Source organism: Macaca mulatta, chromosome 16, assembly GCF_049350105.2.
Source record: "Macaca mulatta isolate MMU2019108-1 chromosome 16, T2T-MMU8v2.0, whole genome shotgun sequence".
Classification (NCBI taxonomy): Eukaryota; Metazoa; Chordata; class Mammalia; order Primates; family Cercopithecidae; genus Macaca; species Macaca mulatta.
In genome coordinates this window covers 78,772,281-78,787,251 of record NC_133421.1, presented here as the reverse complement: position 1 = coordinate 78,787,251, position 14,971 = coordinate 78,772,281, and the positions used below count along the sequence as shown (strand labels likewise).

At 34.0% G+C, this 14,971-nt stretch overlaps 1 protein-coding gene across 2 annotated transcripts in view; it reads left to right on the top strand.

The window, feature by feature from the left end:
- Positions 1 to 14,971, top strand: part of ABCA6 (ATP binding cassette subfamily A member 6) — a 61,547-nt gene that overhangs the window by 5,492 nt on the left and 41,084 nt on the right. Inside the window, exons 5-11 of one of the 2 annotated variants that reach the window (XM_077972604.1) lie at positions 23 to 126; positions 896 to 1,122; positions 4,458 to 4,529; positions 5,020 to 5,161; positions 5,963 to 6,148; positions 9,735 to 9,882; positions 11,363 to 11,531. In XM_077972604.1, the coding sequence (XP_077828730.1) occupies positions 5,108 to 5,161; positions 5,963 to 6,148; positions 9,735 to 9,882; positions 11,363 to 11,531 (557 nt within the window). In that variant the 5' untranslated portion in view covers positions 23 to 126; positions 896 to 1,122; positions 4,458 to 4,529; positions 5,020 to 5,107. The remainder of the gene's footprint in view (positions 1 to 22; positions 127 to 895; positions 1,123 to 4,457; positions 4,530 to 5,019; positions 5,162 to 5,962; positions 6,149 to 9,734; positions 9,883 to 11,362; positions 11,532 to 14,971) is intronic. The other variant, XM_015120202.3, reaches the window with a different exon arrangement.

Here is a 14,971-nt window from a genome sequence, read left to right as displayed (position 1 = left end):
GTGCTTTTCTTTGTGCTTACAGCTCATTGCTGGGATGGATATGGTGAGTTTCCATGTAAATTGACCAAATACTGGAATAGAGGATTTGTGGCTTTACAAACAGCTATTAATACTGCCATTATAGAAGTAAGTGCTTGATTGAAAAATTCTACTAATTAATGTCAATTACTTCCAGAGACCTTAAGATTTTGATGAAAGATAATTGTCTTAGTCCGTTTGTACTGCTACAATAAAATACTTGAGACTGGGTAGTTTGTAAAGAACAGAAATTTATTTCTGGAGGCTGAGAAGTGCAAGATCAAGGTGTTGGCAGGCTGAAAGACTGGTGAAGGTCCATTCCTCATAGATAGCACTAAGTGTCCTCACATGATGGAAGAACGGAGAGCAAAACAAAATGCCTCAGCTAGTTCCCTCTAGCCTTTTACAAGGCACTAATCCATTCATGAGGGCTCCACCCTCATGACCCAACCACTACCCCAAAGGCCCTCCCTCCTAATACCATCACAATGGGAATTAAGTTTCAACAAGAATTTAGGAGGGGCCACTTTCAAACCATAGCAATGATACATAATCAGATTTTCCTGTGGTTATATAATGAAGTAGGTATTCAGACCAAGGAACACATTGCATATGTATTTGAAAACTTTAAAGCCAATGTTACTGGTTTTAAAACTAATTTTGAAGTGGTTGTAGAGTCACAGGAGGCTGCAAATACAATGTACAGGGAAGTGCATGTAGCCTTCATCCAGTTGCCTTTACTGGGAACATCTTGCATAACTACAATATAGTAAGAAAAATTGGAGAACTGACATTAGTAAAATACACAGAGCTTACTCATAGTTCACCAGTTTCTATCTTTTAAATAATAATTATGTTTGTTTAAACTCTACTTTAGATCACAACCAATCACCCTGTGATGGAGGAGTTGATGTCAGTTACTGCTATAACTATGAAGACGTTACCTTTCATAAGTAAAAATCTTCTTCACAATGAGATATTTATTTTCTTCTTCTTGCTTCATTTCTCCCCACTTGTATATTTTATATCGCTCAATGTAACAAAAGAGAGAAAAAAGTCTAAGAATTTGATGAAAGTGATGGGTCTCCAAGATTCAGCATTCTGGTGAGTGACTAATTCAAGTAGCACAAGTTAATAAACAGAAAAATTAAGAAGCAGTGAAAAAGTGTTATTGTTGCAGAGCATCATGGTTTAAACTTGATGCATTGGCTACTTTTTCTTTTGTTCTGAGTTTTTTATTTAGTCTGTTGAATTTTGCCATGCAAAATAGTGCTTATAATGTGCTGAGCACTTTTTCTGTGCCATGAATGTCTTAAGCCAACCCTGACATAGAGGAACTGTCATTCGTTTTATAAGCAAGGAAAATGAAGTTCAAAGAGAATAAGAGAATTGCCCAATGTGAGATGAAGGGTAAGTGCTGGAGCTGAGACTCCAACCCAAGTGCCCTGAATGCAACTTGTTTGCTCGCCTGGTCTCCTTACAGTTAACAGTAGATTTCTCCAGATTTTCTCATGTTGAAGAGAGTATAATCCTATAATCCTATAAAAGTTGACTTGTGTACAGGGGTTTGACCACAAGGCATAGATTTTTTTGAAGCAAGTAAATACTATATGTTGGAATTAAATGAGAGAGCTCACACAATATACCTAGGACATACAACACAAAGGCTGGCATGTAAGAAGGCCTTAGTAAGGGCATTTGCTTTATATATTGATATTTATATCTTGCCCCAATCCACATATAATTTAGTGACTTTGAAATAATGAATGTGTGTACACCTATATATGTGTTTTATGTACATATTTACATACATTACGTATGTATATATACATGAGCAGGTGTACACATACATACACATATATATGTACACACACACTCATGTATGTATGTAGGTAGATAGATATGTATTTGTATTATAATAAAGACAAATAATTAGGAGTAGAAATAAAGACCTAGCAAATAGGCCAGGCACACTGGCTCACACCTGTAATCCTAGCACTTTGGGAGGCCCAGGCAGGCGGATCACCTAAGGTCAGGAGTTCGAGACCAGCATGACTGACATGGTGAAACCCCATCTCTACTAAAACTACAAAACTAAGCTGGGTGTGGTGGCATGTGCCGGTAATCCCAGCTAGGAGGCTGAAGGAGGCTGGGAGGCTGAGGCAGGAGAATTGCTGGAACCTAGGAGGCAGAGGTTGCAGTGAGCTGAGATCACGCCACTGCACTCCAGCCTGGGCGACAGAGTGAGACTCCATCTCAAAAAAAAAAAAAAAAAAAAGAAAAGAAAAAAGAAGGACCTAGCAAATAATCAGTAAGTAAGATTAGCAGATAGGAATGCAAATCATACAAGCTCCAAGCTTCCAAAAGGCTTTTGCAATACTATCAGTGACAAAATTCATACTGTCTGCCTAGAGAAAGTAAAAAAGGAAAAATAATTTATTAATTTTACCCCAAAAGAAATATAACATTTGTTACATTAAATCCTGGGAGATTTTTTTCTATCTACTCCCTGTATGAAGCAAATACTCTTTACAGTTTTGGAACTACCTGGAATGGATGAGAAATTATGAATTGAACAATTCCTTGTGAGCCACGTGTTACCTGAAATGAAACTATGGTCCAGTAAATTTTTAATTTTCTATAAAATATATTTTATTAATGGAGAGAATCTTAATTCTAATATACATAAATTGTAAGATAGAAAAAGAGGAACCTGTGTCTTCAAATAAAAAAGAGAGAAGGAGAAGTTTTTGCAGTGGAACTTCGGGAAATACAAAATAATGTACATAGAGCCTCCCATGGAGTCAGGAGGGAACTTCTGTAAAAGGGACCCGCTTTCTGTCCAGGGCATGTCCTATGGGACAGTGTCCCTGCAGTCACCTGAGACCAGGGAGGCATGAGCAACTCTATATTAAAGTCAGAAAGGTATGGGACATTTGGGTGTGAATTCATTCTCAGGATAAGTGATTCTTAGTATGTATGCGACCTAAAAACTTAGCGAAATAAATTCGTATATGCATCCTTAAAACTAAGAAGAAAAAAGATTCTGAAATGTTTCTACTAAGTGCAGGGTATCTAGTGGAAATAAACTTTATGACAAGTTCTTTTTACTAATGTAATAAATGTGAAATGTAATCAGTATTTATTCTTTAAGTATAATGCCTGAATTGCTTTGTTTTTAGCAAGATGGTTTTTATAACTTATTATTCCACTCCACCCCTGCAAGTGGTTCCTTTTTCTAAGTAGTGGCAATTTCTAGGTAATTTCTTTCATTTGTAATTTTCATATCCTGTGGTTTTTCAATTCCTACCTAAAGTAGTTCCCTTCTGGATTCAGGAAGTGGGCTTTACAGAATGTGATATGTTTTTTAAAAATGCTGATGTTTCTAACACAGGCTTAATCATTGTAATGGCATGAAATTTAAAGAGAAGTCAAATAACCAGTAAATCCAGTGTAAACATGTTCTATTGGGACATGTTGATGCAAAGTCCTGATTTTAATACTTGTGCTATATGCTTCAGCTACTGAATTCTTGTTTTATTAGTCAATGTTAAGTAGAGGAAAGGTCTCTTGACAGAGATAAGGCCTACGTCTTCATGAACTTTGTTACCAATTTATTTTGTGACCTTAGATAAATCCCTTAACTAATAATAGGGATTGCAGTTTCCTCATTTGTAAAATGAGACACTTGGTCTAAAACACGCTATAGTCTTATTAGATCTAAGATTGAATACTCTTTCTTAATAATCACTTCATAAAAATATCAACACTAGCACCTCTAAGGCAAAATCATGCAAATATTTAAGGGTGCAGCATACTTTATACAAATTTAAGTGAAGAAATCATAAGTAGGAATAGAGAGAATAGAATGGGCTTAGTAGAGTTGTGAAATTTCAATTTTCTACTATGAAAGAGACTGGAGGTGCTGCCTGCTGAGATTCTCATGGATAGTCAAATGATCAACTGCCCCAGTGTTTTTAGAGGTACTTGATTGATCAGAGGCTTTTAAGTTGCTTACAATTCTACAATTAGGATGGTATGGCAATATCTAACAAAGCTGAAGGTACAAAATGCTTTGAAACACTCTTGTACATTTTTCTCAAAAAAGACAAGTACGAGAATGTTCTTGGCATTGTAATAAAAAAAAATGGAAACAACCTAAATTTCCATGGGCAGCAGAATTTTGGGTCATATTCTCATAATGAAATATTATACAGCAATGTATAATATTGTTAATGCTGATTGATAAAGACAGCTTGCAGAAGAATACATACATATGATATTGTTGATACTATTTAATACAATAGTCATACTATTTATATACAACACACGCACACAGAGCTGTTGCCTAACATGTAGGTACAAACAAGGCACAATGGCCCAGCTGTGCTTACAAGTAGCTTAATTAATTTTGTCTTTTTTTTTTTTTTTTTTTTGAGATGGAGTCACTCTGTCACCCAGGCTGAAGTGCAGTGGTGTGATCTCGGCTCACTGAAACCTCGGCTTCCAAGGTTCAAGCAATTCTCCTGCCTCAGCTTCCTGAGTAGCTGGTACTACAGGCATGCACCACCACACCCAGCTACATTTTTTTGTATTTTTAGTAGAGGCGGGTTTCACCATGTTGATCAGGCTAGTCTGGAACTCTTGACCTCAAATGATCCACCTGCCTTGGCCTCCCAAAGTGCTGGGATTACAAGCGTGAGCCACCGTGCCTAGCCTTGGCATCCTTTTTTATTGGTTGGTGCCTGTAGCAGTGTTCAGTATATTATCATCTCTGTGTGCATATGTGGTAAAGGCAATGAAAATGAATGGCACTTATAAAGAAGGAGAATTGCGATTGAAAAAGGATATGCAATGAGCTTCTGCTGTAGGATTTACAGTATAGTTATTAATCTAGAAGGTACAAGGGTAGTCATACATTGTTCTTTAGATGCTTTTGTGTATATTAACTATTTTGTAAATAAGTTAATATAATTTATATAACTTTTTGTCTTTATTTAGGCTCTCCTGGGGTTTAATCTATGCTGGCTTCATCTTTATTATTTCCATATTCATTACAATTGTCATAACATTCACCGAAATTATAGTCATGACTGGCTTCATGGTCATATTTATACTCTTTTTCTTATATGGCTTATCTTTGGTAAGTTCATACATTTATTACCACTTTCTCTGCTTTAGATCTTCGCTATATGTAGCTAATATTAATGCCCTAGTAGGTTATTGCAATCACTACTTTCATGTCCATTGTGTGTGCATGTGTGTGTCCTTGTGTGTACTCGAGATAGTTTCTATGGAGTGAAAAAATTATGTAATCCAAATAAAATTTGACCTGCCTTTTGCATGAAGGTCTGAACTAATGAAATGATGTATCAAAAAGAAAAAATGATGCTGACTATAAAATATCAAAGGCTTTTCTGTATGTATTGAGGTTGTTTTTTAGGGGTGGACCCCATTTTTTTTTCCCTTAAGGGTGCCCATCACATGATAGCTGATCACAATATCTCTTCTCCCTCTAATACTCTGTCTCATATGCACTTCTCATTTCGCTCCCGTCTCCCTTCTCTGAACAAGGTCCTCTAATTTCCACCCACCAGGATGTTTTCTGCAGAAAGTATGTAGATGCTCCTTCTTACATTAATTTAGCTTCATTACATTAATTTAGACCCAAGTCTGCATTTCTACCCTGTCCTCAGCTCTTATTCCAGCTTTCCTCCCACCCTTTCCTCAGCAACAAAAGCCCTGCATTTGAGTAGGACAAATGAGGATCCTCTTTCAAAAGAAGTTGAGGAAAGAACAGACTCATTATACCTTAATATTTTCACCACTTTCTCACTGATAAATATTTGTCATGACATAAAAATCCTTATTTGATTGGGCTGCCAATGATTCTCAGTGAGTTAAATATATTTTATAGCAGTTGAACGTCTTCTCTCTCCTGCAGGTAGCTTTGGTGTTCCTGATGAGTGTGTTGTTAAAGAAAGCTGTCCTCACCAATTTGGTTGTGTTTCTCCTTACCCTCTTTTGGGGATGTCTGGGGTTCACTGTATTTTATGAACAACTTCCTTCATCTCTGGGGTGGATTTTGAGTATTTGTAGCCCTTTTGCCTTTACTGCTGGAATGACTCAGGTAAGAGCCTAGTTAATTGGTTTATTACTGAAATGTCAAAAGAAGTAGATAACTTCATACCCTGAAAGATCAGCACTACTCAAACTAAGAACTTTTATTCTAAGCAATTTTTCTAAAGTTAAACTTTAAAATGTTATTATTACATTGTAGAAAAAAAGTCACCTCACAAAGAAACTTAAATTTAAAAAATCCTCCAGATTTCACCTCTCAGATATATTTTTATTTTGAAGTATTTTCTTCTAGGTTGTATTCCTATATACAAATATTTACTTTTATTACTATTCATTTAACATAATGAAAATATCTGCTAGTTTATTAAAATTTTTATATAAACCTATTTTTATTGTATAAACTATGAATATGAAAAACTTTCCAAACACAAGTATAGTTTAACAGATAATTAAAAAGTAAATCGAAGTAGCCATGAACTAGATCAAGGAATAGAATGTCACCACCAATCACAAACCCCTCAGAACACTCCTTCGTAAAGGTAAAAATTTTATGATATTCACTTCTTTGCTTTTCATTACCACCTAAGTATGTGTTCCTAAATAAAATTTTTGGTTTTGCATATTTTAAACTTCATAGGAGTGATGTTGCACAAAGTGTATTTTTGAAAATCTCTCTTTTTTCATTCAACGTAACGTTTTTAGGTGGCAGCATAGTTTTTGTGTAGCTATAGTGTAGTGTTATGTAGCATCCTATTGTGTTAATATATTATCAATTTTCTTATCGATAGATTATGATGATTTTTAGTTTTTGAGCATTTTTAATAAAGCTGCTACAAACATTCTAGTACACATTTCCTACTGAATATGGACATTCCATTCTGTTCATTATGTTAATATAACAAACAGAATAGTGGGGCTGAGAGTATACAAATACTAATCTTAGTAGCTACCACCAAATATTTTTCCAAAGTGGTTGCATCAATTTAGTTTTACATCAACAGTGTTTCAGAATTCCAGTTTTTCTAACACTTCACTGGGATTTAGTATTGTCAATCTTTCACATTTTAGTCATTCTGATGGTTATGCAATGATATATCATTGTAGTGTTAATTTGCATTTTCCCGATTATTGATGACGTTGAATGCTTTTGTATATGCTTAGTGGATTATGAATTTTCTTTTTTCTACACTACCTATCCAGGTCTTTGACCCATTTTTCCTCTGAGTTTTCTATCTTCTCCTGATTGCTTTTTAAGGATTCCTTATACATGTTGAACATCCGACATTTTTCCGTTTTTTGTTGCTAGCATTTTTCCTCTCTTAATGGTACCTGTGATGAACAGAGATACATAATTTTGATAAAGTCCAATTTTTCAAGTTTCTATTTTATGTAGAATGATTTTTTAAAATCAATTTAAGGAATCATTGCCTACACCAAGTTTACAAATATATTTTCTGGCTGTTTATCTAGAATATTGACTGGTTCAGCTTTTACGTTAAGATATAAAATCCATTTCAATATAACTTTTGTGTGTGTATAGGTAGAGACAATATTAATTTTGCTACACAAATATCCAATTTCTCCAGTTCAATTTATCAACTAGACTATCCTTTCCCTGAATGAATTGCAATCTTTCTTTTATTATAACTCAACCAATCATGTATTGGCCAAAATGCCTATCCTTGCACTGTGGCCACATTGTCTTAATTGTTTTGCTTTATCATATGTCTTGTTATCTGGCAGTAACAGTTTTACCTCTTTAATCTCTTTTTCAAGAGAGCCTTGTCTATTCTAATTTCTTTGCAATGATGTAAATTCTAGAATTAGCTTATCAAGTTACATAATCACACACTTAGATGCCCATGCAAAGCTATTAAGAGTGTGATGCAGTTGAATTTTTTGATCAGTTTGAAGAAAATTGTCATCTTTTTTTCAGCCATGAACATAATATATCTTTGCATTCATTTAAGTGATCTTCAATTTTCGTTAATAATTATCTTATTTTTATTTTTATTTTGAGACAGGATCTTGCCGTCACCCAGGCTGGAGTGTACAAACACAGCTCACTGCAGCCTCAACCTCCTGGGCTTAAGTGATCTTCCCTTCTCAGCCTCGCAAGTAGCTAGGACTATAGCCATACACCAGCGCACCTGGCTCATTTTTTATTTTTGTAGACAGTTGGTCTCACTGTGTCTCTCAGGCTAATCTCAACCTCCTGGGTTCAAAAAAGCGATCCTCCCAACTCAGTCTACCAAAGTGCTGGGATTACAGGTGTGATCCATGCACCTGGCCTGTTTTAGTTTTCACTGTAGAGGTCTTACACGTTTTTATTTGATTCGTTCCGACGCTTTTGATATTTTTCATGCTATTATAAATAGCATCTATGTTTAAATTCCTATTTTTGAACATTTGTTGTTAATGTAGAGAGATGCAACTGATTTCTGTACGTTGGTGTTATATCCAGCATTCTTGTTATATTCTCTTATTAAACCCAATATTTTTTCTGAGTTTTATACTGGAATTATATATAATCATGCTGTCTTCAAATAATGATGGCTTATATTTTTCCCATCGCAATCCTTATGCTTTTTATTTCTTTTTCCTACTTTCCTGCACAGGTCCAGACCTCTAGTACAATAATGAATAGAAATGCAGGCAGAATAAAAGCTTTCAACGTTGTGCCATTAAATATGATGCTTATTGTTGGTCTTGGTGCATGAAATTCATCAGCTTAAGGAAGATTCATCTTCTTAGTTTGTGAAGATATTTTCTTTATTAGGAATAGATATCATATTTTATCAAATGGTTTTTTCTGTGTCTATTATATTGATCACATTATTTTCCTATTTAATCTGTTTTATGTTGAATTACATTGATTGATTTTCAAATGTTGACCCAATTTTGGATTCCTAGAATAAATTCAACTTTATCATGAAAATGTTAACATTTTAACATAGACTGAGAAGCTGTATAGTGTGCAGGGTAAGGAACTGGACTTAGGAGTAAGACTTTCTCTGTTCTAATTTCACTTTGCCACTTTTGGCTACTCAACTTTGCTGTGCCTTAGTTTTATCATATGTAAAATGCAGGTTAAAATCTTACTATTTTTATAAGCTTTATTGTTTATCTGATGGAGTTTTAAGGAAGATTAAATGGGATAATATATAAAACACTTAGAACAGTGCCTAGAACATAGTTGCTGTTATTATATGGCAAAATTCTAAATACAAACTTTTATTTGAAATAATAACTAGAAAAGGAGGTAAGTTCTCTTTTTATCTAATTAGAGGCTTCCAAAAATTTATTATATTCTTTCCAACATTTGTATTTCCTTTGTTGCCCAGAATAGATATTTGTAATATTGCAATGATTTTATGAAAACAAACAAATGAATTATAATTTAAATTCTTATACTTAGAACATTGTTTTTATTAAATACATGTTTATTTCTAATTATTTTTCACTGTAAAATAGAAATATTTTGACCAATACCTTTATTTACTTAATTAAATATTTGACTAGTAACTACTAAGTGCCTCTTGAAAAAGCTAGTTAATAAATTAATACTTTTTGCTGCTATGCCAAGCTATTTATTTATTTATTTTAAACATTTATTTTTATTTTTTGAATCTTAGATTATCAAACTGGATTATAACTTGAATGGTGTAATTTTTCCTGACCCTTCAGGAGACTCATATACAATGATAGCAACTTTTTCCATATTGCTTTTGGATGGTTTCATCTACTTGCTATTGGCATTATACTTTGACAAAATTTTACCCTGTAAGTAATAGTGAGTTTTTCTCTGACCTCTATAGTTATTAATTACATTGAATATATTTTTTAAGATTATATAGACTTTTAAAATGAATATTAAATATTTCCCATTTCAAACTAATAAGTTCATTATTTCTACTTCATAGTTTTTAATGGTCTAATGAAATTTTTATGTAAAAACAATTCTTATGACTTTACTATAACAGTATAATTGTATGACAACAATAATTATAATACATCTTATAATTATGTGGTAATTAAATAATGTTAGGTATTCATGGATCCCTGAAAGTGTTTTGAAAGGGTCATATTAGGACTTGTGTCAGAACAAGATAAAATAAATTAGTTCTTATGGTTGTTTGGCTGGTGGGAGGCCATTATACTGTGGAAGTGCTTTCTCATGAATATTTGTTCAGCATCATTCTCAAAATGTTTTATATATTGTTCATATTTGCAGAAGTATATTGATTGCCCTGTTAGATTATCTTGCAAACAACCAAAAATTTCACATAAGCCCAGAATTTTTTCACACACTCTAGAATCAGAAAGTTTTTTTTCTGGCACAATCTTCTTGTTTATCCTCTTATTTTATACCTTCCTTCCACTATTTAAGGTTGTCTTATAGGTTTTCTCTGTATTTACTTGTACATATTCCTGTCTTTCTGTGACTTCTGGTTGATATGTGAAGGTCCTTAATAATAAATTCAACCTCATTTTTTAAACTGGAAAAATATATTTAAAATGTTACTATAAATGTATTCTAAACAAATACAGTTTCTCCATGTATTCATGCCTAAGCAAGAATATATAGATTTCAATATTATGTTCAATTATGTTGCTATGGTCAAATTATTTAAGTTCACAAACATGTCTACAATTATTTTTATGTACTATGCTAAGGTTTTGTGTTTTCCCAAATATTTGGTTTCATTCATTCACCTAAATACCTTTTAGACGACATTAAAAAAATTTTTAATAAATATGTTTATTGGGTGATACAAATCTCTTTCTCATGAGCCTATTATCAAGGATAAGGCAACCCATTGTTAAGACTGGAAAAAAAGGGAGATATAATGGGTTTCCTTGTTGGGAGTCCTTTTCTACAGATGTAGACAACAGAGGCTCTAAGATCTGTACTAATGTCTTGATCAGGGAAAAGCTGATGTCCAACTCAGCTGGTCATACACCTAATATTTTATTTGAACCTCACTTTCATATTGACTTTCTTTTTTTTGATCACATTTTATTTATACTTTGTTGAAAGCTGTATTATATTGTTTAACTTTTGCAATATGTTATTTCCTTTGAATTCTGATTGTTTACTTCATTATCAAGTTTTCTTCTTAATAATAAATAGAGTTTTAGAAGAAAAAAGTGTCTCTATGATGCTTAAAACTTCAAGGCATTCTGCATTGTTGTGAGCAAGGCTTCTTTGCTCATTGTTTTACTATTACTGATCCTATTTTGTTGCCTCTTGATTACTTAGATGGAGATGAGCGCCGTTATTCTCCATTATTTTTCTTGAATTCATCATCTTGTTTCCAACACCAAGGGACTGATAATAAGGTTATTGAGAAAGAAATTGATGCTGAGCATCCCTCTGATGATTATTTTGAACCAGTAGCTCCTGAATTCCAAGGAAAAGAAGCCATCAGGTAATCACACTTATAATTAATACTAATACATGAGCACAAGGCTAAAGAATTATCAACCAAGAGCATCAGGGTGAGCTTGAGGCAAAATATTGAAGGAGAAGATATTTGTTTTTGTCAATGTTACTTCGAATTGCTCCATTTCCATCACCATCAATTTCTTCTGTTACTTGAAAGGAAAATTCTCCTTGATTATCAGCTCCATATCATATTATCCACCCACACTTTATCTTGTCCCCCTTTCTGCCTCTTTCTCTTGTGCCTACCTCTCTTTTATACTTGCTCCTTTCATTCTGTGAACCTCTCTCTCTGTGATTTCATCTGGCTTTATACGGTAAGTTGGAAGAAGTAAGAAATTCTGAATCAGAAATTCTTAGATCCTAATACTCTCGTCTCTCATTTGATGTGTAATCTCGGAAAAATGAGTAAATTTTATGAGTCTCAGTGTCTTCTATGAAACAAGATTAATATTGACTTTGTAGGGTTGTTATGAGATTTAGCATATAACAGAATTGTATGAGGAACAGTTAGAATATCTGTTTTTAGCCAGGGATTCTAACTCAGCAGTTTTGGAATTGAACCCAAGTATCATGGATTTCAAAATAGCTTTGTAGATTTTTCTACAAAGTTTGGTACAAAGTTAATGAATCAGAGCTTTAAATAGCAATCGTTTATTTATTAACAGATGTTTACTTAGTGCTGACTATGTACCTGATTTGCACATAATTCGCACAAAAAGCTTATGAGGCAGGTATCTTTATTTTCCCCATTTTGAAAATACAAAAAGTGAAGTAATGACAGCTTAAGCCTTTTACCCAGTATCACACAACTCACAGGTGGAGAACTGGAATTGTAATCCAGATAGTCTGGCTCTACAGTCTATGCTCTTAACATACTATTGAGATGTCAGGAGGCAAAAGAAAATGAATAAATAGAGAACCATAGCTAGGAAGTGAAATCTTTCCAAGACAAAGAGACCTAACCCGTATACCTAGGCTTCCTCCATCTAGTTCTTAACCAGTTTTCCATTTAAATTTTCTGAGTGGGGCAACAGCCCTTCCTCTGCTCTAGCTAGGAGTATACCAGCTCTATAGAAAATATCCATCCAAACAAGAAAGGCAAAGTGAGGAATAATTCTGTAAAACTCAGTTATAGTGTCATCAATCCTTCTTTACCAGTTGAGGGCACAAAATCATATTGTATTATATTATTATTCAAATTATAGTAATTCTCAGATCCAATCTTCTAACAAAATCTTTTACTTACAAAGACCTCAAAATTTTCTTTGTTCTTCTACTGCTGCCTAGTGGCCTAGGAGAGAAAGTAAAATGTCCTCCACCCCCACCGTCCCCTGACTTCTCCCCTCTTCTCCCACACCCCCACTGTGCCTCCAAACCTAGCCAATGTATACAATGTTGACTAGGCATACCTGTCACTTGGTCTGGATTCTTAGCTCAGGTGGAGACCCAAGGCAAACCAGGGAAAGAAAGTCATTTGATGCGAGTACTATTCACTAAAGCTTTTGGCTCCATTGTGGGGCACCTCACCCCTGATCCACACCAAAGCGAGAAAGTAGGCTTAGGCAGTCAATGTTGTAGCTCTTTAATGACAAGGTGGGACACACTCACTGACTGTTAAAGCAGGTCTGGGGCTGCAAGGCATTCTAAAACTGCCTTTCGACCATCCAACAGTAGATGCAGTTTCCAATCCACAAGTTTTATCTCTTCTTTCTTCACAATGATCATTTCTTAGTAGCATCATTACTCTTCCCCACCTCTAGACAATGTCAAATCTTTTCCAATCAGTTCCAACGTGTGAATTCTATTTTGTATGAATATAAAAGGCACTAAGGCATTGATTTTTTTCTTCCTATGTGGTCTGCTTTATATAAAAATGAACTCTTCTCCTTTATATACAAGCGCTTTATATACAAAGGAACTCTTCCCCTAAGATATGTAGAGCTTACAGGATATGTAACCTTTAAGCTCTATGTATCAGGGATATGGATGAAAGCTTGTAGAATTCTAACCAGAATCATGATTCTGGATTTGTAAAAATATACAGTTTTTATTCACAACTGGTTCTTCCTCATTCATAACCCCTAAGTCACATTTTCTCTGGGGGCAACTGTGTGCACATATGTGCATTCCTGTAACTATAGACCATTCAGGCAATATTCCCAGAACACAGGTAGGATGTCTGACTGCCCCAAATGTAAATGTCTGATTTCATGTCTAAAATCCGGAAACACCAGCTCCTCTTAAATGGAATTTTCTTTATTAAAACAAAACATTAAAGTTTCACTTCAACAGGGATTCCATTTTACAAAGAAATGCTGAAATAAAATACCTGGTGAGACTCATCACCTTTTAACTTTGCTTAATTCATTCACTCAACAAACATATTGCTGCTGGGTTCTTTACTAATCTTTAGGGCTGCAAAGATGAACAATAAACTGTCTTTCAAGGAGCACACAGCCTAGGGAAGAAGATAAATAGGTACATGAAATTCAATGTGATAAATGTAGGGATAGAGATATTAACTACTGTTATTTAGTCAATAGAAGTGTTAACTACCCTAGTTCAGGGAAATAGAAGAAGAGAACATCTATTTTTCTTTTAAATAGTTAAAAATTACTGAATAAATTTAGGCTTTTAAAGCTGACATATTCACCATCCGGGTTGAACAGATATAAACATTATTGTCATATTAAACAGATATAAACATTATTGTCATATTTGCTTTGTGTTTTTGATGGATATATTATATGTTTATTTAAAGTCCCTTTTGATCTCTTTAAAATATTTTCTCCCTGCTTCATCAGGATTGACCTTTATAATGGATTTGGTGTTCCCACTTTCCATTCATATATTTACATATTGTACCATACACTTATAGCTCTAAACAATATGTGATATAGATATATGTGATATAACTCTGTGTGTTTTTATCTCCTATAATCTATAAATAGTATCAGACTGTACTTAAGTTTCTACATATTGCTTCTACACTCAGCATTTTGCTTTTTGGGATCTATTCATAGTGCTAACTATGGGCTAATGCATTGGTTTTAATTTTTATATAAAAATATTCTAAGATACGAGTCTACCATTTTTATTTATCTTTTCTTACATTAAAGAATATTCTGGTTGTTTCTCATTTTTTGCTCTGACAAATGATGTTGCAATGAACATTCTTTTAAGAATAAGACAGATAAAAAGGATAAAAAGGTTCATTTGTGCATATGTACATATGTGCATGTGAGTGCATGTGTATGTGTATACGTATATGTGTATGACACACCCAGCAGAAAAGACAAAAAGCGCTAAACTTTATGCAGGATATAAATGGTGGTTTGGTGATCCTGACACATAAAACATAAGGCCGAGGATGCCGAAAGATGTCACTGGACAGACCATGAGTGGCTGCTTCATGTGGTACAA